Below are 20224 nucleotides of genomic sequence, written 5' to 3' on the forward strand. Positions count from 1 at the left end.
AGCTTGATGCTCGCCACAAACCTTCAGCCCTCACTCATTCCCCAGGCACCAGCGTGGCCCCTCCAGTCGCCTGGACTGAGGCCTCCCACCCACCAAGCGCACTGACCAGCTCTTTTACCCACGATGAGCATTTTTATACCCATTTCTGCCTCTCAGCCTCCTTACCTCCTGATTCCCTTCCCCTGCACGTGCCTTTAGGTGATCACATACTTCCACATCGTGTACTTTCACCCACACACCCCCAGTATCCTGGACCCCTCGCTTTGCATCCTTCCCATCTCAGAAGCCAGGCTGCCCCTCCCTGAAGTGATGCCTGTGGATCTGTGATAGCCCAGCGATCAGCATGGGTGATGAGGTGGGTTTATGATACTTATTGCTGCCATCATTTGTCGGCCAGGCCTGTGCCTCTGTACACTTCATTTATCACCTCCCTCTTTCCTTTGGGCAAGGTTCCTTTACCCAAGCAGATGCTCTCACCTCCTGCCTGTCTCCAAGTCCTGGCTGGGGTTGGGACCGTGCTGGACCCATCTGGGCTGAGCACCGAGGCAGGAGCTGCCTTCGTGACACATCCCGGGGCAGCAGCGTTCCCTGAATGGACGGCGTTGTTTCTTGGCCAAGGAGGGAGCATTGATTTAACCCAGATTTTAATCCAATTCTGGGCTTTGCCCCACCCCTTCATCATCTCGAGTGTGAATCTGTCACCTCCCTCCTTCCCGCTGCTGCCTCTGGGATGCAAAACTGCTGCTGGCATCTGTTCCCGGCAGAGCCTCAGAGGATGCTGTGACGCACAGCGGTGTGTGTGGTTATGCCTGGGGATGCTGCCAGAAGAATATTTCCAGAGCAAAAGCATTGCCAAAACCCCCCAATTACTCAGTGGCTTTTCATTTCAGAGCAGAGGCAGCACAGGAGGAAATGGGTGGTGACAGACTGGGAGTCACAATGACGTGTCTGTTTGGTTTTCATACCGGGAAACGCTCAGCTCCGAATGAGTGACCCTTCTGGACGCAGCGGGGACGGCCGAGCAGCTCCACGCAGAGCACATGAATGAGCTCAGGTATGTGGAAAGCGCAGATTGAAATGGCTTTCTGACATCTGCCAACATCGCTTGTGGGTTTCACTACCCAGAAACAAAGCCAGGAGTAACTCAGCAGGTAATAAGACAGTTTGGGGGGGTGGTTCAGAGCAGGGCCAGGCCCTGTCCAGGCTGGGTGTTGAGTTAGAGGTGGTTATTTTGCTTTCCCTGCTCTCAGCTCTCCTCCCACCCTCGCTGAGGCAGCAGGGGATGTGCTACCAACCCGATTGTGTCCTGCAGGAGAAGCACACAGCCCCGGCTCCACAGGCATTTGGTCTGTGTTTCTCCTTCTCGCCCTGTGCCTTTCCATCTCATTCTTCGGGCTGGATAAGAAAAGAAAGAAGAAATATTTTGCTGTGAGGGTGGGGAGGCCCTGGCCCAGGTTGCCCAGAGCAGAGGTGGCTGCCCCATCCCTGGAGGGGTTCAGGGCCAGGTTGGATGGGGCTTGGAGCCCCTGATCCAGTGGGAGGTGTCCAGGGATTAGAACTGGATGGGCTTTAAGGTCCCTTCCAATCCCAACTACTCCATCATTCTATGATTCTATGAAAAGCAAGGGCTCCAGATTAAAGCAATTGCTGCTTTTTCATGGAATTAGAGATGTTTCAGCCTGTTCTGTTTCCCCATGGGAAATACCTACACCTTTTTATACCATACTTTGTGCTTAAAGCACCAAGCAAAGTCAGGCTGACAATGCAAAACCAATTTGGGGCACTGGAACAGGCTGCCCAGGGAGGGGGTTGAGTCACCTTCCCTGGAGGGGTTTAAGGGACGGGTGGATGAGGTGCTGAGGGACATGGGTTAGTGATTGATGGGAATGGTTGGACTCGATGATCTGGTGGGTCTTTTCCAACCTGGTGATTCTATGATTCTATGAATTTAAACCTTCAGCATTCGGGGCTCTTCCCTAAACTTCATGAAAAGAGGCTGCAATCAACAATAAACCCCTTTAGAAGTGAACTCTGTCTCCTCCCCCTCACCACGTTCCCTTATCACTCCTTCCTTTTGCCCTTTCTCTCTCCTTCCCCATCTCCAGGTTGGGCCCTAGCGAAGAGGATGCTCTCCGGTTTCCATCTCCGCTGCTTTCTGATGGGTTTTATCATTTACGGTTTCATTTTCCAAGTTCACGAGCTGCAGTCAGGTAGGGAACCTCCCTGTTCTTGCTGGTCCCTGTGGCATTGCTTCCAGCCTGAACACCTTCCCGGCTGCTAATGCAGCTGAGCCGGGTCAAGCCCTTTGCTATAAACCTTGTAAAGTGGCTTCAAGTTGTACCAGGGCAGGTTCATATTGAATATTAGGGAACATTTCTTCATGTAAAGGGTTCTCAGGCACTGGAAGGGCTGCCCAGGAAGGTGTTTTAGTCCCCGTCCCTGGAGGGATTTAAAAGATGGGCAGACGAGGTGCTCAGAGATCTGGTTTAGTAGTGCATGGGGGGGGTTGGACTCAATGATCTCAAAGGTCTTTTTCAGCCAAACGATTCTATGATTCTTGTCCACTTCTGAGAGCTTCAGCATCCCACTGGATCCTGGCTTATTCCTCCAGCCGTGTCAGCACAGGTGTTCCTACAACCTTGCTGAACTCAGGCAGAGATTAGGTGATGCCAATGAGTTGATTATAGTTTGCTGCCACCTCCCACCCCGCCCTCCCTATTCCCAGCATGCTCCCAGCACATCGTTGCTTTACTGAGCTGTGTCCAGGATGTGCAGGACCCTCTGCAGAACCAAGTCAATAAAGGGAAAAAACAACAAAGCAAACCTTTTAAATAATACTCTGGGCTCTTTTGCTGTTGGGTTGCTGACCTGAAGCAGCTTCTTCAAAGCAGCCCTGGCAAAGCAGTGCAGCACCACGGTGGACTCCAAAATTACCTTGCCAGAACAAAGTTGATTTGAGTTTGGTTTCCTACAACCAGAAACCACTTTCTCTGTGAGCTGAGTGGCCACCTTATTAAAAAACCTTTTATTTAATTTCCAAAGATGCCTAGAGCATCCAAGGTGTTATTATCTCTTATAGCAGGTGCAAATAGCTGAGGATATTTGAGTTTTATTTGTACCCAGGTTGTCTGCTTTCTCCAACCAACCACTCCTAGTCCTTTCAGCCCCACTTTCCTTCTTTATCCTGCTTTCTCCCCACCCTGAGCCGTATGGGCAGCCCTTGAGAACAAAGCACCTCTTAGGGATACAAAGAACTTCCATGTTAGCACAGGACAGGGAAGCCAAGGAAGGGGTGGTGGCAGGGCTCCCTCTCCCACCCCTTCCCTCAATGATTCACCTCCCCGGGTACGCGTACGCTCCTGACGCGGTGGCACGGCCGCACACAAACTGCACAGAGCAACAGCTGCCGGGTTTCCAAGCTCAGCCACCACAGCAAACTCACGGTTATTTCTCCTTCCTCTGGGGTTTCCTCCCAGCATCGCTCAATGTGACAGGACCCCCCGGCCCCGTCGTCGTGGCCATGGGTGAGGATGTGGTGCTGCCCTGCCGCTTCTCCCCAGAGCAGAGTGCGCAGGACACAGAAGTGAACTGGTTTCGGGAACAGTTCTCACCCTATGTGCATCGCTACAAGGGGGACCAGGACCAGTACGGGGATCAGATGCTGCAGTACCAAGGACGCACCAAGCTGCTGAAGGACGGCCTCGCCCAGGGCAGCGTGGACTTGAAGATTTTCCGTGTCCAACTGTCCGACAGAGGGAATTACACCTGCTTTGTTCGCCGGGACTCGCTTTACAATGATGCTATTGTGGAACTGAAGGTCACAGGTTTGTAGCCCGTGTCTCTGGTACCTCTCATTTCAATTTAGATTCCTCCCAGCAGTAGTTTCAGGTGGTTACTTTGGAAACAGGAGTTTATTGAGTCCTGTGGTTGAAAATGCCAAGCATGTCTCAGTGACAAAGCTGGTGAAGGGGCTGGAGAACAAGAGGAGCGGCTGAGAGAGCTGGGGGTGTTTATCCTGGAGAAGAGGAGGCTGAGTGGAGACCTCATTGCTCTCTCCAAGTCCCTGAGAGGAGATTGTGGAGAGGAGGGAGCTGGGCTCTTCTCCCAAGTGACAGGGGACAGGACGAGAGGGAATGGCCTCAAGCTCCACCAGGGGAGGTTCAGGCTGGACATTAGGAAAAAATTTTCATGGAAAGGGTCATTGGGCACTGTCAGAGGCTGCCCAGGGAGGGGGTTGAGTCCCCTTCCCTGGAGGGGTTTAAGGGACGGGTGGATGAGGTGCTGAGGGACATGGTTTAGTGATGGATGGGAATGGTTGGACTCGATGGTCTGGTGGGTCTCTTCCAACCTAGTGATTCTGTGATTCTGTGAGAGAGGTTAAATGGTCAGCCAAGAGGCTGTAAGGAGCTCACGAGATGTGCTGTCTGCTTCAGAAATATTCTTGATATTATTTTCCTCATATAAGTGGATGTAAGAAGAATTTGGCATTGGCTAATGTAGTCAGAATGCCTTGGCTCATGCTTTTATATTTTACTATCCAGGCCTGCAGGCTGTTTCACTGCAGTCATAGCCTCCAGAGCAGGTCTTTGAGTTACGTGAAATAGACTGCAAGAAATATCCCAAGCTCCAGGTGATGCTTGTCTTGAAAAAATACCCTGTGATTTGTCTGTCAAAGTTCATCCCTTCTGTCAGGGACAGGAACAGCCCTATTCCCCCAATCTCAGCATCCCACAGGATCACCCAGGGGTCTCTGTTTCCTTGCAGCCAGCGGCTCTGCCCCGCTCATCGCGCTCGAGCGCTACCAGGACGGTGGCATCCGTGTGCGCTGCCGCTCAGCCGGCTGGTACCCGCAGCCCAAGCTGCTCTGGCGAGATCCCCGCGGGCAGCACCTCCCAACACTCTCAGAAAGTGTTACCCAGGACAAGAATGGCCTCTTTGCAGCGGAAAGCACCATCATTCTCAGCAGGAGTGCAAACCAGGAGCTCTCCTGTTCTATCCAACATGACCTGCACGGCCGAGAGCAGGGATCGGCGTTCTACATAGCAGGTGAGCAGAGGCTGAGGGCATCGCCCTGTGATGCTCCCAGTTGGGCTGAGATTGGAAAGCATCATTGCCAGAGAACCTCAGGTGCAATTTGCAAGCTGTGTGTTAAATGCATCATGCGTGTTCTGTGTGTGCAAAGAGCTGTGGCTCTTGGCAATGTCTGTGTGGGTGTGCTGGCAGCACGCACCAGCTCAGTGCTGAAGGGCAGGTTGCAGGGGAGGACAGGCAAACCTGCTTGCTGCAGAATTCTAGAGACGGCTGGTTAAAACCTAACGAGACAGGAGAAACGACCCTCTGTCCTTTGTCTCACCTGTTGTGAAATCCTGTTCTGGTTTGGGATGAGAATTAAACTGCCTCGCCTCTTTCTAGCCCCTGCATATATTGACTATATCTTTATTTTTAACTTGTCACAGAGAAAAATTCTTTTTTACTGGAAGGATCATTTGCATAACACCCTCAGATGCTCGGTGCAAATGTTGGGGGTGTCCTGTGCAGGGACTGGAGTTGGACTCGATGATAAATGTGGGTCCCTTCCAGCTCAGGACACACTGTGATTCTAAAATTGATTTGGGGCAGGGAATAGGTCAGAACAGAGGTACAGAGACGCAGTGGTGAACTGGACTAACCGTACACCGAACCGCACTGTGCTGGTGTCTCCTTTTCAGCTGAATCCTGTTCATTTTTTACTTTGGGAATGAACAATTTTGGGAGTCTTTATTTCCCGAGGTGGGGCTGTGCCTTTCTTCTGCTCTGCACTGGGGTGTTGCTGTTGATGCAAATGTTTCCCTGTTTCTGATCCTATGTTGCCTAATGAAATATAATATTCTTTTTCCAAAGCAGAAAAAGCATGATTTAACTAGAAATACATGGTTAGCAATCCATTTGCCTTTTAAAAATCCCCTGCACTCTATGCAGGCAAAACACCATCGACCCCGGGAACTGACTGTCACCCTCGGTGGGATTCAGATCTGAGGGACACTTGTATGAGACAGAAACAATATATTCATGGCTACTTGGAGAGTAACCTCACTCCTCTGGTGACTTTATTTTCCAGATCCTTTTTTCCAAGATGCCCATCCTTGGATAACTGCCCTTGGCGTGGTCCTGGTTGCCGTGCTCGCTCTCCTTGCCATCGCTGTTTATCTTTTGAAAATCAAAGGTACCATCCTGGCGCGGTGCTGGGCGAAGGGGCTGGGTGGCGACTGTCCTGTTCAGTCTTGAATGACACGTGGGATTGTGAAATGCCAGGATGATCCCAGTGTCTGTGACATACACAGATGGTTCCAGGGAGCTTAAAGATCCAAGGATTTGGTTTCTGGTAAGAAAAGATGGGTTCTCCGCCAACCAGGCTGGCAAAGAAGGATACGGGTGTTAACGTGTCACAAACCACCCACTCTGCCCCAGCCCAGGGTGGGTTCTACCCTCAGGAATGGAGCAACAATTAAACCCCGGCACTTCTGGGGACCTGTCACAGAATCACAGAATCACAGAATAACCAGGTTGGAAGAGACCCACCGGATCACCGAGTCCAACCATTACTATCAAATACTAACCTGTGCCCCTCAGCACCTCACCCACACGTCCCTTAAACCCCTCCAGGGAAGGTGACTCAACCACCTCCACTTTCCTTCTGAAAGACCCCTCAAGGTGTAAATAATAAATAGTTCTCCCAAGTAACAACTGATAGCATGAGAGGAAATGGCCTGAAGTTGCACCAGGGGAGGTTTGGGTTGGATGTTGTGAAAAATTTCTTTGCTGACCAAGTGGTGAAGCCCTGGCAGAGGCTCCCAGGGCAGTGGGGGAGTCTCTTTCCTGGAGGGGTTCAAAACCTGTGCAGATGTGGCACTTCTAGACATGGTTCAGTCGACACGGTGGGGCTGGGCTGATGGTTGGACTGGATGATCTTAGAGGCCTTTCCAATCTTAATGATTCTATGATTATAAATAATACAGAGGAATAATGACAACTGAAATGCTCCATTTCTTACCAAAGGAGCCGGAGCCGGTGGGGCGTGTAGGCACTGCAGCCTGGCCAGAAGCTGTAAATCCCACTGTGCTTTAATTGGTGCTCTTTGGAAAGGATGAGTTTTTAAATGATTTAAACTTCTTTTTTTCTTCCTTCCTAGGGAAGCATGAGAAAAAAATAGGTAAGCTTTACTTTCCATTTTCCAGAGAGCAGAGAATGCCTTCAAATGGAGAATTCATGGGGGGAGACAGGGGAAGGAAACGGTTTGGCTGGCAGGTATAGATAGTTGTGAAAGTAGTTTCTGAAATGATGAAATGCTGTTCTCATTGTAAGGAAAAACATTGCAGAACCAAACCAAGAGTGAACTTGTACCAATAGTGACCTTTGCTTTGCAAAGGGCTCTCCAGGTTCTTCCTAAAGCTGGAGGAAGCTTTAGGGTGGCACATTTCACTTTGCAAGGGCCTCGGCTTGGTCTCAACATTAAAAACCCCCAAGGGGAAGGGTGGTTGAGTAGCAGTGAAGGTGGGATGTAGCCCCACGCTCCTCGCTTGTCGGTGCAATATCTGCCCTGGAGCTGGAGCCCCTGCTCGAGTCTGCAGCCACGCAGCGCTGGGCTCTGCCCCAGGTGGGCTCATCCCCAAAAGTCTCAAAAAGAAACATCTTGAGGAGCTCCTGGGCTGAAGCTTTTCCATCGCGAGCAGTTTCAGCCTCCTCCCCACCCCAGCAAGTGCAGCGGTGAGCAAGGCATGCGCTGTGATTGTGACGCTCTCTTCTGGTTTTGCTTTTCAGCGATGCAGGAGGCAGCACTGCGTAAGTCCCGCTCCCCATTCTCCAGGTTAAATCCTCCCCGAAAGCTCTCAGACTTTTTTATTCACCTTCTCATTCTGTCCAAACATTCTTTCTAGGCAGATACTTTACTCCCCCTTCCCCCCCACCTTCTTCATCCTCCAGTCCCCTAATAATGTGAAAATCCAATTTGAAAAGTCATAGAATCACCAGGTTGGAAAAGACCCACAGGATCATCAAGTCCAACCATTCCTATCAAACACTAAACCATGTCCCTCAGCACCTCGTCCACCCGTCCCTTAAACACCTCCAGGGAAGGTGACTCAATTAACCAAGTCCTTAGGATTCTTTCCCTGTGTGACTCGCAATGCTTTTTAACAGTCTCATTTTCATTCAAGTAGTGAAATAGTACTGAAAAGTTATTGTATTTTAGGGGCAGATTAGAGAAACCAAAACTGTTCAAATTTTTCTTATGAAAATATAGATTTTTTTCATTACCAAGAAATTAAGAAAAACCCAGACCACTTGAAGAAGGAGTGTATTTTTGTCCGCTTCCTTCCTTGCTTGTTTGTAGCTCATAGAATTGCCAAGAATTAGCCCTTTGGCTGTTAAAAATGAGCCTTGCTAAACTGCTGCTGATGCAGATTGATTGGGAAAACTCATCGAGTTCAGCTCCCTGGGGAAGGGCCAGCATCCCTGCAGCATCCTGCACCCCTGCATCCCTGCAGCATCCTGCATCCCTGCACCCCTGCATCCCTGCACCCCTGCACCCCTGCACCCCTGCATCCCTGCACCCCTGCATCCCTGTATCCCTGCACCCCTGCACCCCTGCATCCCTGCATCCCTGCATCCCTGCAAGCAGGGTACAACTCAGGAACTCTGCCCTCTCCATCCCAACCTCACCTTGTGGTCCTCCAGCTGGGAGCCTGGGGAGGGGCAGATAGTAACTCCTGTGTGTTTCTGTCTGTTGTTCAGGAGACCGGGAGGCAGAAATCGGTGAGTCTCCTCTTCCTGACAAAGGGGGTTTTATGAGCTCTATATAAGGCAGTGGGTTGTTTGGGTTTTTTTTCATTTAAAGTGTGAAGTGAACTCAAAAGTGGTTGGAGGACTAGGGGGAAAGGAGAGGGTGAATTTGAGGATCAAAAAAATTAAATGTCATTGAAGCTGGGGTCTGCGGTTGGGGCTGGATCTGATGGAAGATGAGGGTAACAAGTTAGATGGAAGAAGGCTGAGTTACGGGTCCCCTTGTAGATGAGGGACCTCCCAGAGACCTTTTCCTGCACCAAACCTGAGCAGGACAACCTGCAGCATCACCTGCAGAGCAGAGCTCCATGCGTGGGGTGGGAGAGGGCTTTGCATTGTCCAACGTTGGCAGAACCAACCCTCCTGCCTGTGCAAATCAATGTCTCACAACCCATTTGTGCTGATTTATCTTCTTTTTCAGAGAAGCAAGCTGATGAACTTGGTGAGTATCCTTCCCTTTCCTACATGGGAGGCTTCTCAGCTGAGTTTTGCACATGTGCACTGGTTTTAGTTTTCCTTTTGGGAAAGAAAAGGGTAGCAAATACTGGACTCATTTCATAAACATTATTTTCCTTTATTCTCTGTGTTATTAATTTATTTCCCGCAGGCCTTCTATACTCATTTTCCAAGGATACAGAGTCATAGAATCATGGACTAGTTTGGGTTGGAAGGGACCTCAAAGCCCATCCAGTCTCACCCTCTGCTGTGGGCAGGGACACCTCCCTCTGGATCAGGGGATCCAAGCCCCATCCAACCTGGCCTTGAACCCCTCCAGGGATGGGGCAGCCACCCCTGCTCTGGGCAACCTGGGCCAGGGCCTCCCCACCCTCACAGCAAAACATTTCTTCCTAAGATCCCATCTCAATCTCCCCTCTTTCAGCTGAAAACCGTTCTGCTCGTTCCATCCCTGCACTCCCGATCAAGAGAGAGAGAAAGAAGATAGTTTTTTCACTTTCCAGTGAGAGTCTGAACAGACCGTAGATGTCTGTCCGAATCAGGCCAGGCAGCGTGGTTGTATTTGTAGCTGGACATGGAAGGTTTGAGGTCACACCCTGTGAGATGACTTTCACAAAAGGAGCAACAATTCAGAAAGTGTGCAGCTACACTGACATATCCTGAGCTAATCCAGGGCACGTTTGTCCAGATTCCCTCTCATCTGTGGTTTTCTATTTTTTTTAAAGCATGGAGAAGATACGCAGTGCCTATAGAAGAAGGTAAATGAAGTTCAGTCTTTCTGGGTGCTGCATCATCTACCCTGCTTTAACCTCTCCTCCTGACAGTTCCCCTCCCACAGTGCTGCTGGAGAGGCCAAGGTGCTTCTGCCAACCCTCGCTTTGCAGGAGGAACTGAAACACTCCAAGCCCTTATTTATTGAGTGCACACAGTGTCAGGAAAGTCTGGAGAGTCCTGGTCCTCAGCGAGCAGTGCTGGCTGTGTTTTACAGACATGGGGACTTCTTCAGCTTGCAGGTCTGCTGACGATCCCGTTCCTCCTCTGCTCAATGTCATCCCTCTGCTTCATTTTCTGTTCCTTGCACTAATAGTGGTACCTCGTGCAGCTTCCCACACCACAGCCTGCTGGCTATTGCCTGCACGCTTTTCTTCTTCCACACGCAGTCTCAGCAAAGATCTCCCTGGGGTGAGCTCTGTCCTGAGGTGTTGACTCCCTCTCTCCTGCAGTGAGGGTGGTTCTGGATCCAGACACAGCCCACCGTGACCTTGTCCTGTCTGATGACCGCAGAAGCGTGAAGCGAGAAGACTCTCTGCAGGACATGCCCGACATCCCTCAGAGATTCAACCCGTGGCGCTGCGTGCTGGGCCAGGAAGGCTTCACCTCGGGGAGACACTACTGGGAGGTGGAGGCGGTGGATGGAGGAGGGTGGACTGTGGGGGTCTCTAGAGAAGATGTGAAAAGGAAGGGCGAGATTGAGTTTAAACCCGAGGAGGGCATCTGGGCTGTAGGGCAGTGGGCAGGGCACTTCCAAGCTCTCACATCCCCTAATCGCACTCTCCTTCCTGAAATCCAGACTCCCAAGCGGATCCGGGTCTCTCTGGATTATGAAGAGGGACGGGTGGCGTTTTTCAGTGTTGATGAGGAGATTCCCATCTTCACATTTCCACTGGCATCATTTGAAGGTGTAAGAGTTCACCCCTGGGTCTGGCTGGGTCCTGGGACATGGCTTAAAATGTGGCCCTGATGAAGGCGAGGGAGGAAGAAAAGACTTTTTTTAGGGGACATCAGGGGTTCAGGCTCATGGAAGGATTTAGGTCGGAGGAACTTGTGGAGGTTTCTGTTGCAAGCCCCTGCCGGCAGCAGGGCTGACCTCAAAGCTGCCTTAGGTATCTGTGGATTTTGTTCAGTTGAGCTGTGTAGGATCTCCAAGGGTGGAGTTCTCGTTACCTCTCTAGACCTCTGTGCTGGTGCTGCAGCTCCCTCAAGGGGAAGAACTAATCCTCTGTGTTTGGTCACAGTTTCCCTGACGTGTGACCATTGTTTTTCATTCTCACTATCTACCTGTTGAACAGCATTTCCACTGAAAAGACACTCCCGCAACAGGGACCACTTTTTTGATGCACAGAATAAAGTTACTTCAGCGGGATTTGTCTGTGTGCCAACACCAAATGTCTGTGTCTGAGGTGGTGTCTCCACTGCCTTTAGCCTGGCTGGGAGTTGCAGGCACTTGTGAGAAAATGGTTCACTGCATCCTGCAGGAGGCAAATGGGACCGGTCCATGGTTGCACTTGTCCCCATGCCTGCTTACAGGATGCACCCAGGTGTCCCGGGACCACCTAGCATGGCGAGGTGGATCCCACCTCTGGTTCCTCATTCTGCTTTGGCTTACAGTGCTGAGAAGTCTGGAGCTGGCTCAGAATGTCCCTTCTGGGCTGAAATGAAGCTGGACACACCAAAAATCCATTGGAAGAAGGTCATCTCATATGAGGCTTGGGTTTGGGCAGCTCCACATTACTTTACTGTATTGGAAACTGCCAACTTCATGAGACCAGATGTGCTTTCACACGAGATCCTCCATTCAACTGATGTCCAGCAAGTATAGACTTTCCCAAGGGAAGACTTCACCATTAGTTCTAAATTCATGGGCTTCTCAGTCATGAAAGAGGATGTCCTTACCTGTGTGTCAGGGTAGGTCTGTTCATGCTCAGCCCAGGCAGCTACATGGAGGAGCCCAAAAGGAGCAGCTCAGAGATGCTTTGAGAACTTTCACCTGTGTCTCCAGTCCTGCACAGCTCCCAGGAGTCATGTTCCCAAAGGTTGACTGGAGCACGTCCCATATGAGGACAGGCTGAGAGAGCTAGGGTTGTGCAGCCTGGAGAAGAGAAGGCTCCGAGGAGATCTTATAGCGACCTTCCAGTACCTGAAGGTACAAGAAAGGTGGGGAGGGACTTTTTACAAAGGCATGGAGTGATAGGATGAGAGGGAATGGCTTTACACCAGAGAGGGGCAGCTTTAGACTAGACATAAGGAAGAAATTGTTCACACTGAGGGTGGGGAGGCCCTGGCCCAGGCTGTCCAGAGAAGTCGTGGCTGCTCCATCCCTGGAGGTGTTCAAGGCCAGGTTGAATAGGACTTGGAGCAACCTGATCCAGTGGAAGGTGTCCCGACCCATGGCAGGGGGTGGGACTGGATGATCTTCAAGGTCCCTTCCAACTCATAGAATCATAGAAACACGAGGTTGGAAAAGACCTCTTGGATCATCGAGTCCAACCATTCCTATCTGCCACTAAACCATGTCCCTCAGCACCTCGTTCACCCATCTTTTAAACATCTCCAGGGACAGGGACTCAACCACCTCCCTGAACAGCCTCTGCTAGTGCCCAATGGCCCTTCCGATGAAAAATTTTCCCTGATGTCCAGTCTGAACCTCCCCTGGTGGATCTTGAGGCCATTCCCTCTTGTCCTGTCCCCTGTCACTTGGGAGAAGAGGCCATCTCCCTCCTCTCCACAACCTCCTTTCAGGTAGTTGGAGAGAGCAATGAGGTCTCCTCTCAGCCCCCTCTTCTCCAGGCTAAACACCCCCAGCTCCCTCAGCTGCTCATTGTAAGACTTGTTCTCCAGCCCCTTCACCAGCTTTGTTGCTCCACGACCTCAGTGTCAGAGTGCTCCAAAGCCTGAAGGGAGCAGTGTCACAGGTCTGCAGGGACAGGCAACACAAGGGTGACCCCTTTTCCCAGGGCTCTGAAGAGTGTTGAGACATTCCTGTCCCTAAAGAAGGCTGATGGGAAGGTAAGATACAGACCCTGCTTTCGTCACTGGAGAGGGAGCTCTGTGCTCCATAAGCCAGGGGAGAAGCAGTTGCATGTTTCCATGACCCTTGGGCAACATCACCTCGTGATCTCCTTCCTACTACCCAGAGTCACGTACAGTGTTGATGAGCTGCTAAAGGAAGTGGGGAAACAGCCTGGATCACTTGTTCCCTCCAAACATCAACTCAAAACAGTCTGTGGGTGAAATCAAGTTTGGGGCAACAACATCATGGGAGATCAGCCCATGGAGTGTGGGAACAGGCTCTGTACATAGGAGGAAGGTGGTGGGCTGGACAAAAAGGTGAACCTAGAACAGAAATGAGAGAGTGGACTGCAAATGTGGGGCAAAGGCATCGCTGCTAGCAGGACAGCTGATGTAACCCTCATCTCCCTCTTGCCTCCACCTGGGTGGAAAACTGGTTGGCTGGCCGGGCCCAGAGAGTGGTGGGAAATGGAGTTAAACCCAGCTGGAGGCCAGTTCCAAGTGGGGTTACCCAGGTCTCAGTGCTGGGTCCAGCCCTGTTCAATGTCTTTATCAATGACCTGGATGAAGACATCGAGTGCACCCTTAGCAAGTTTGCGGACGACACTAAGCTGGGTGGAAGTGTGGATCTGCTGGAGGGTCGGGAGGCTCCAAAGGGATCTGAACAGGCTGGACCGCTGGGCTGAGACCAATGGGATGAGGTTTGACAAGGCCAAATGCCGGGTCCTGCACTTGGGGCACAACAACCCTGTGCAGCTACAGACTAGGAGAAGTCTGTCTAGAAAGCTGCCTGGAGGAGAAGGACCTGGGGGTGTTGGTTGATCATGATCCAGCAGTGGCCCAGGTGGCCAAGAAGGCCAATGGCATCTTGGCTTGGATCAGAAACGGTGTGACCAGCAGGTCCAGGGAGGTTCTTCTCCCTCTGGACTCGGCACTGGTGAGACCGTTCCTCGAATCCTGTGTTCAGTTCTGGGCCCCTCACCACAAGAAGGATGTTGAGGCTCTGGAGCGAGTCCAGAGAAGAGCAACGAAGCTGGTAAGGGGACTGGAGAACAAGAGGAGAGGCTGAGAGAGCTGGGGGTGTTTATCCTGGAGAAGAGGAGGCTGAGGGGAGACCTCATTGCTCTCTCCAACTCCCTGAAAGGAGGTTGTGGAGAGGAGGGTGCTGGGCTCTTCTCCCAAGTGACAGGGGACAGGATGAGAGGGAATGGCCTCAAGCTCCGCCAGGGGAGGTTCAGACATTAGGAAAAAAATTTTCACGGAAAAGATCATTGGGCACTGGCAGAGGCTGCCCAGGGAGGGGGTTGAGTCACCTTCCCTGGAGGTGTTTAAAGGATGGGTGGACGAGGTGCTGAGGGACATGGTTTAGTGATTGATAGGAATGGTTGGACTCAATGATCCAGTGAGTCTTTTCCAACCTGGTTATTCTGTGATTCTATGAAGCAAGTTCAGCAAGGAGACACTGTCCCTGATCCTTTGTTCTCCCCACATGGATGTCAGGACCCAGGATCTCTCCTGGCCTCCTCCTCACTGCTCATAACCAGCCACATGAAGAGTGTTCCTGCAGTTCACTCCTGACCTGTGCACCCGTTTCCTCCTGCACAGTGTGCACCTTCCCCTTCAGCAAGGCTTGGCGCAGCCTTCTGCTCCTCCTCCTTCAGGGAATGAAGCAGGTGAGGTGAAGGACCTTTTGAAGGTTCACAGTGTCCTGGTGCATTCATCCACCTGGAAAAGGGAGACAGCAATGCAGAAGCAATGATAAGGGCTGTGAGTTGGGAATGTGGGGGTGTGGGTTGGGAACAAGGGTCTGTGTCACAAAAAAGCAACTGGTCAGGAACGCTTCAGGTCCAAGGAACATTTCAGGTCCAGGGTGACAGTAAGAACAGCGCAGTGGAGGGGGAACCGACACGCAGACTTAGTCCCTGTGATCCTGTGAGAAGACCAGGGCTATGTTTGCTCTCTCCCTTCCTATCCCCTTCTTTCTGTTGGAAATCACCAATGCAGAGCCGAAAGCCCCTCAAGTTCTCCAGCCCTCTTACTACAAATGGAACTAAAATACCCCTGCAGAGAATGAGCTGGGGGTGAGAGGGGCTGGGAGAGGACAGAGGGGTCAGCTGTCCCCAGTGGATCAAAGGGATATTCCATACCATGTCTCACCATGGTCAGCAATAAAACTGGAAGGGGGGAGTCTTTCCAAAGCTTGATAACTGTCTGGACACTGATCTGCTGGTGGTGGGTGGTGAGTGAATGCTTTTGCATAACTTTTTTTTTCTCTCTCTCTCTTTCCTTCACATTAAACAGTCTTTATCTTGCCCCACAAGGGCTTTCTTTCCTCCCTCACTTTCGCTTTTCCAGTTCTTTCCCCATTCCACCACAGAGGCAGTGGGCAAGCAGCTGGTGGGCGCTCAGCTGCTGGCCAGGGTTGTCCCACCCCAATCCACAGAATGGAAAACCAGCAGAAAGCCAGCGTCTCTCCTCTATAGTACCTCCCCTTGCAGCATTTGGGTGACCCTACAGACCTGCACTGTTCTGCAGTGACTGGAGGGTCAGGGAAGTGGAGACAGCTCGGCTGCAGGGACAGCCAGCAGGAGGAACTGCAAAACCGAGCTCCTTCCTCTGCTTCTAATCTCCTCCCTTGGTCTGTGCTGTGGCTTCTCCCACAAACGTTAAAGCTGCCTTGCAGCTCTCCAGAAGAGCCATATCCATTTCTCCTGGCAAGACAAAAGGAAAGGATCCCCCATCTGCACCACAGACAACTCACTGAGGTAACGTGCAGAACCTGTTTCTCACTGGTGGCTGCTGAGAAAGAGCTGCAGAGGAAGGGCAGACTTTTGTGCCAGGGACCTTTTTCTTGGGATGTGACAAGGTGCAGCTTGGTGGCCAGAGAGAGCGTGCAAGGGCTCCTCATGCATCCAACCCTCTCTCTTTTATTGCACAGAAGCCAGAAATTATGGAACCGGTTTCTGGTTGAGGTTTGTCTGAGGAGACAGTGGTGTTGCAGTGCAGTTGCAGTGAGGGCTGTGCTGAAGGGCAGGAGATGGCTTTGGATGCTCAGGAAGCAGCAGCTCCATTCCCACAGCTGGGCACGTTGATAGGCAGGTTGGGCAGCTCAGAGCAGCACCCGGTGCTTGGGCACAAGGGAGGCAAAGTGGCCAGAGAGCAAACGCTGGAGGGTCCACGGGTGAGTGCCAAGGAGGAGTGTCCACTGGGGACCGGGCACTCTGGGGAGACACATCTGTGCAGGGGAAGCTATTTTCATAGGATTCATGCTCCTACCTTGTGAACTCGAGTCAAGCAGAGGGCTCAGCTGGCGTTGGGTAACAGGATTTTCAGGGAGCCTCTTCTAGCTCAAGGCTTCTCTGGGCTGGGGCGCAGGTGGGGTTGCAGGGACATGAACACCATGGAGCCGTTGCTTTTGCAGCGGTGAGGGCTGCAATGCCACCCCGGCGGAGGAGGCACTGTGCAAATGAGGTTCTCCCTCTTGTGAAGGAGGATGAGGTGAGCAAAAGGGCAGACATGGTGTCTCCTTGCCAAGCCTCGTGCCCTCCAAGGATGAGATGGTAGGATGGATACTAGCAATCATAGAATCACTAGGCTGGAAAAGACCTTTGAGAACATCAAGCCCAATCACACCTGTCCACTATTAAGTCATATTCCAAAACATTTCATCTGCCTGTCTATACCTCCAGAGATAGTGACTCCATCACCTCCCAGGGTAGCCTCAACCGAGAAACCTTTCAGTGAAGCTGTTTTTCTTGATGTCCAATCTGAACCTGCCCTGGTGCAGCTCGAGGCCATTCCCTCTCGTCCTATCACCTAGCACTTGGGAGAAGAGACCAACACCCACCTCCCTACAAACTCCTTTCAGATAGTTGTAGACAGTGATAAGGTCAAATAGATGAGGGACTCATCCCTCCCTGCCATCCTCCCAGGGAGGAGCTGCGGGACTCAGAGGGTTCCCAGAGGGTCTGGCAGGGGGTGCCAGCTCCGTTGCGAACAGAAGCTGGTGAAGGGGCTGGAGAACAGGCCTTATGAGGAACGGCTGAGAGAGCTGGGGTTATTTAGGCTGGAGAAGAGGAGGCTGAGGGGAGACCTCATTTTTCTCTCCAACTCCCTGAAAGGAGGTTGTGGAGAGGAGGGTGCTGGCCTCTTCTTCCAAGTGACAGGGGACAGGATGAGAGGGAATGGCCTCAAGCTCCACCAGGGGAGATTTAGGCTGGATATTAGGAAAAAAATTTTCACGGAAAGGGTCGTTGGGCACTGGCAGAGGCTGCCCAGGGAGGTGGTTGAGTCACCTTCCCTGGAGGGGTTTAAGGGACGGGTGGATGAGGTGCTGAGGGACATGGTTTAGTGTTTGATGGGAATGGTTGGACTCGATGATCCGGTGGGTCTCTTCCAACCTGGTTATTCTATGATTCTATGATTCTATGAATGGTGCTTGGCTGTGAAGAAAGGCAGCAGTCAGGTGCATGCCTGCCTGTGCTTCTCGGCTCTCCCCTCCAGGCTATGTGGATCCCTGTCCTGCTCCCGCTCTTCGTCCTGGCCCCGCTGCTCCCAGCCGGCTCTGCCGACCCAGGCCAGCCCTGCCCATCAGAAATGAACAAGGTCAAGGACATCCTGGAGGTGAACTGCACGGGGCATGCTCTCCGCGCAGTGCCCCAGGGCCTGCCCACGGACACGGGCATCCTGCTGCTCAACGCCAACCGCCTGGTGTCCGTCTCCACCGCTGCCTTCCTGCCCCTCAAACTGCTGCAGGACCTCGACCTGTCTGACAACGAGCTGGGGGATATGGACACCAGGACCCCACTGCCGTCCCTGCGGGAGCTGATCCTCTCCCGCAACATGCTGGTGGCCCTGCCTGACCTGCAGGGCCTGCCCGGGCTCACCCGCCTCGTCCTCGCCCACAACAACGTGGTGATGCTGGCCCCGGAGGCTTTCCGTGCCGTGCCACACCTCGAGGACTTGGACCTGCGGGGGAACGAGCTGCACACGCTGCCCCAGGATGTCTTTGCAGGGCTGAGGGCGCTCAAGGACTTGGACATCTCCGACAACTTCCTGCGGAAGCTCCCCAAGGAGCTGCTGCAAGATCTGCAAAATCTGGAGACCCTTTGGCTTTCGGGAAACCGCCTGCAGACCCTGCCCACCAACTTCTTCCCTGAGGGACACTTCTTTGCATACGTCTTCCTCACTGAGAACCCCTGGCACTGCGACTGCAACCTGCACTACCTGCGGACCTGGATCCGGCGGAACGGTGAGGTCGTCTATCAGCCCGAACGAGGCCTGGAGAAGACAAAGGTGGAGATGGCCCCAGAGAAGGTGCTGTGCCACAGCCCTCAAGAGCACTGGCAGAAGCCCGTTATCGACTTCGAGGACAACTGTGGCAACATGGGGGACGCAGATGAGGAGGAAGACTATGACTACAGTGATGGGGAAGAAAAGACGGAGATAGCTACCATAACCCCCTTCTTGCCCCCACATCCATCCGTCCCTGAAGAGCACACTACTATGACCGATGCTATTACCTGGCCTCTCCTCGCTACCACAGGACCTCCCCTCAGCACCCCTTATAGCCCCACCTTTCCCCCAAGCACTGCACTTGCAATGCCCACAAGCACCAGAACTCCCAGTGCCACCACTCCTGCACCAGCCAGTCCCACCATCACACCCGCACAGACCCCCAGCACTGCTGCTCGCACCAGCACCCCACACAGCTTCACCACCCTCACCTTCACCACCTCACTGCCAGCCACTGCAAGAACCAGACCTCCTAACACCAGCAGCCATGGCCAAACCACCCTTGACTCCAGCACTACCAACAGCTACGCCACTCCCATGGTGTCCACTGACGCGTTTTCCACCACTTCCATGGCAATGCCTTCTACTGCCGTGCCAGAGGCCTCTTCCATTGTCAGATCTTCACCTCTTCCGCTGACATCAACCGCACCAGTGGTCTCCACCACCGTGCTTTCCACCCCAACGTCACCAGCTGCCCTGAACACCACACGCATCACCCAGCCTGAGCCTTCTCCTCCACCTGCACCGCTCCCTCTCTGTCCCTGCTCCACCCCAGGACTGTCTGCACCTGTGCTGCGCTTGCGGGCAGGTGGGGAGGGTCCACAGTGGGGGCAGTGGGTGCTGAGACACTGCTGCCTCTTGCACTGGATGCTCTACCTGGCCTCCTTGGCTCTGCTGGTCCTGACCATGCTGGTGCTAGCAGGCTGCCTGGCATGGGTCTGGTTGGTGGGATGGCCCTCCTGGCGCAAGTCCCTGCAGACCCAAGTGGTGCAGTATCCGCTGCTAGAGTGGAGGGAGTCATCAGGAAGCTCTGCAATGCATTTCAGCGGCTTTGAAAGCCGCCTCCAGCGCCCCACATTCTGCACCATCAAGGAAGTAGATTTGTGTCCTGAGGTCACTTACTGCACAATTAAAGACCTGGGGATACAGCACAGTCCTCCTGCAACTTCCTCCTTCTGCACCACAAAGGAGCTGTGGATCCACCATGGTCCTCTGAACGCTTCGTCCAAGCCTTTGTCCGGAGAGGTCGTGGTCCCAGAGTTCAGTTCCCTGCGGACCCCTTCTGCTTACAGCCTGGACAGGGGTGTTGAGGCCATCGGTGAGGTCAGAGTGAAATACGCTGGCAACACCTTGTAAATGCTTCTGTGCTTTCAGAGTAAGAGATGGAGGTCACAGCTCTGCTTCACGTACCCCTGTTTCACAGGAGAAAGATCTACTCACTCAGGAGAAAGCCAGCCAGCTCCTTCCCCTGGTGTCACTCCCACGCACCCTGAGGTTTCCAGATCTGAATTAATTCCTTGCACGCTTGGCAGGGAAGTTGTCCTCCAGTTGGTGATGGTTTGGGGCTGACACTGCCTAGTTCCAGGTGACTGCGGGGAAGCAGAGCTTGCTTTGTGCTCTGTGTCCCACCTGCTTCTGTCCCAGTGATGTACTTCAAGATGCGCTCTGCTCCCAGCTCAGTGTGAGGTTGTTAAACACAGAATAAATGTTCTCTCTACCCAAATTTCAGATGGGTGCCAGTTTCATTTCATTGACCTCCCATGCAGGACATGGGTACAGGAAGGACAAAATTGTCTGCAGTGATAGAGGGGAAAAATACCACTATACCCTGACTTTTGTCCCAGATGCAGGATTGGATCATGTGGGA

At 52.6% G+C, this 20224-nt stretch overlaps 2 protein-coding genes across 6 annotated transcripts; both read left to right on the forward strand.

Annotated features, from left to right (window-relative positions):
• Positions 1-955: 955 nt before the first annotated feature.
• On the forward strand, positions 956-11416 carry LOC138731848 (butyrophilin subfamily 1 member A1-like). 4 transcript variants are annotated; one of them, XM_069878110.1, is made up of 11 exons: positions 956-1054; positions 2106-2210; positions 3477-3824; positions 4765-5046; positions 6098-6202; positions 7169-7189; positions 7798-7818; positions 8770-8790; positions 9239-9259; positions 9999-10031; positions 10497-11416. In XM_069878110.1, exons 1-11 carry the CDS (start codon positions 1045-1047, stop codon positions 11012-11014), a joined length of 1485 nt encoding a protein of 494 aa, XP_069734211.1. In that variant the 5' UTR covers positions 956-1044; the 3' UTR covers positions 11015-11416. The 4 variants fall into 4 exon arrangements, with proteins under 4 accessions (XP_069734211.1, XP_069734213.1, XP_069734212.1 ...); XM_069878111.1 differs by lacking the exon at positions 956-1054 and adding an exon at positions 1106-1151; XM_069878112.1 differs by lacking the exon at positions 2106-2210 and having other exon boundaries at positions 980-1054.
• Positions 11417-11803: 387 nt separating this feature from the next.
• On the forward strand, positions 11804-20069 carry GP1BA (glycoprotein Ib platelet subunit alpha). Of its 2 annotated transcripts, none has more exons than XM_069878254.1 (2): positions 11804-12196; positions 17566-20069. In XM_069878254.1, exon 2 carries the CDS (start codon positions 17569-17571, stop codon positions 19711-19713), a length of 2145 nt encoding a protein of 714 aa, XP_069734355.1. In that variant the 5' UTR covers positions 11804-12196; positions 17566-17568; the 3' UTR covers positions 19714-20069. The 2 variants fall into 2 exon arrangements, with proteins under 2 accessions (XP_069734355.1, XP_069734354.1); XM_069878253.1 differs by lacking the exon at positions 11804-12196 and adding an exon at positions 15727-15827.
• The last annotated feature ends 155 nt before the right edge of the window (positions 20070-20224 follow it).

This window comes from Phaenicophaeus curvirostris, chromosome 28 (assembly GCF_032191515.1).
Source record: "Phaenicophaeus curvirostris isolate KB17595 chromosome 28, BPBGC_Pcur_1.0, whole genome shotgun sequence".
Lineage (NCBI taxonomy): Eukaryota > Metazoa > Chordata > Aves > Cuculiformes > Cuculidae > Phaenicophaeus > Phaenicophaeus curvirostris.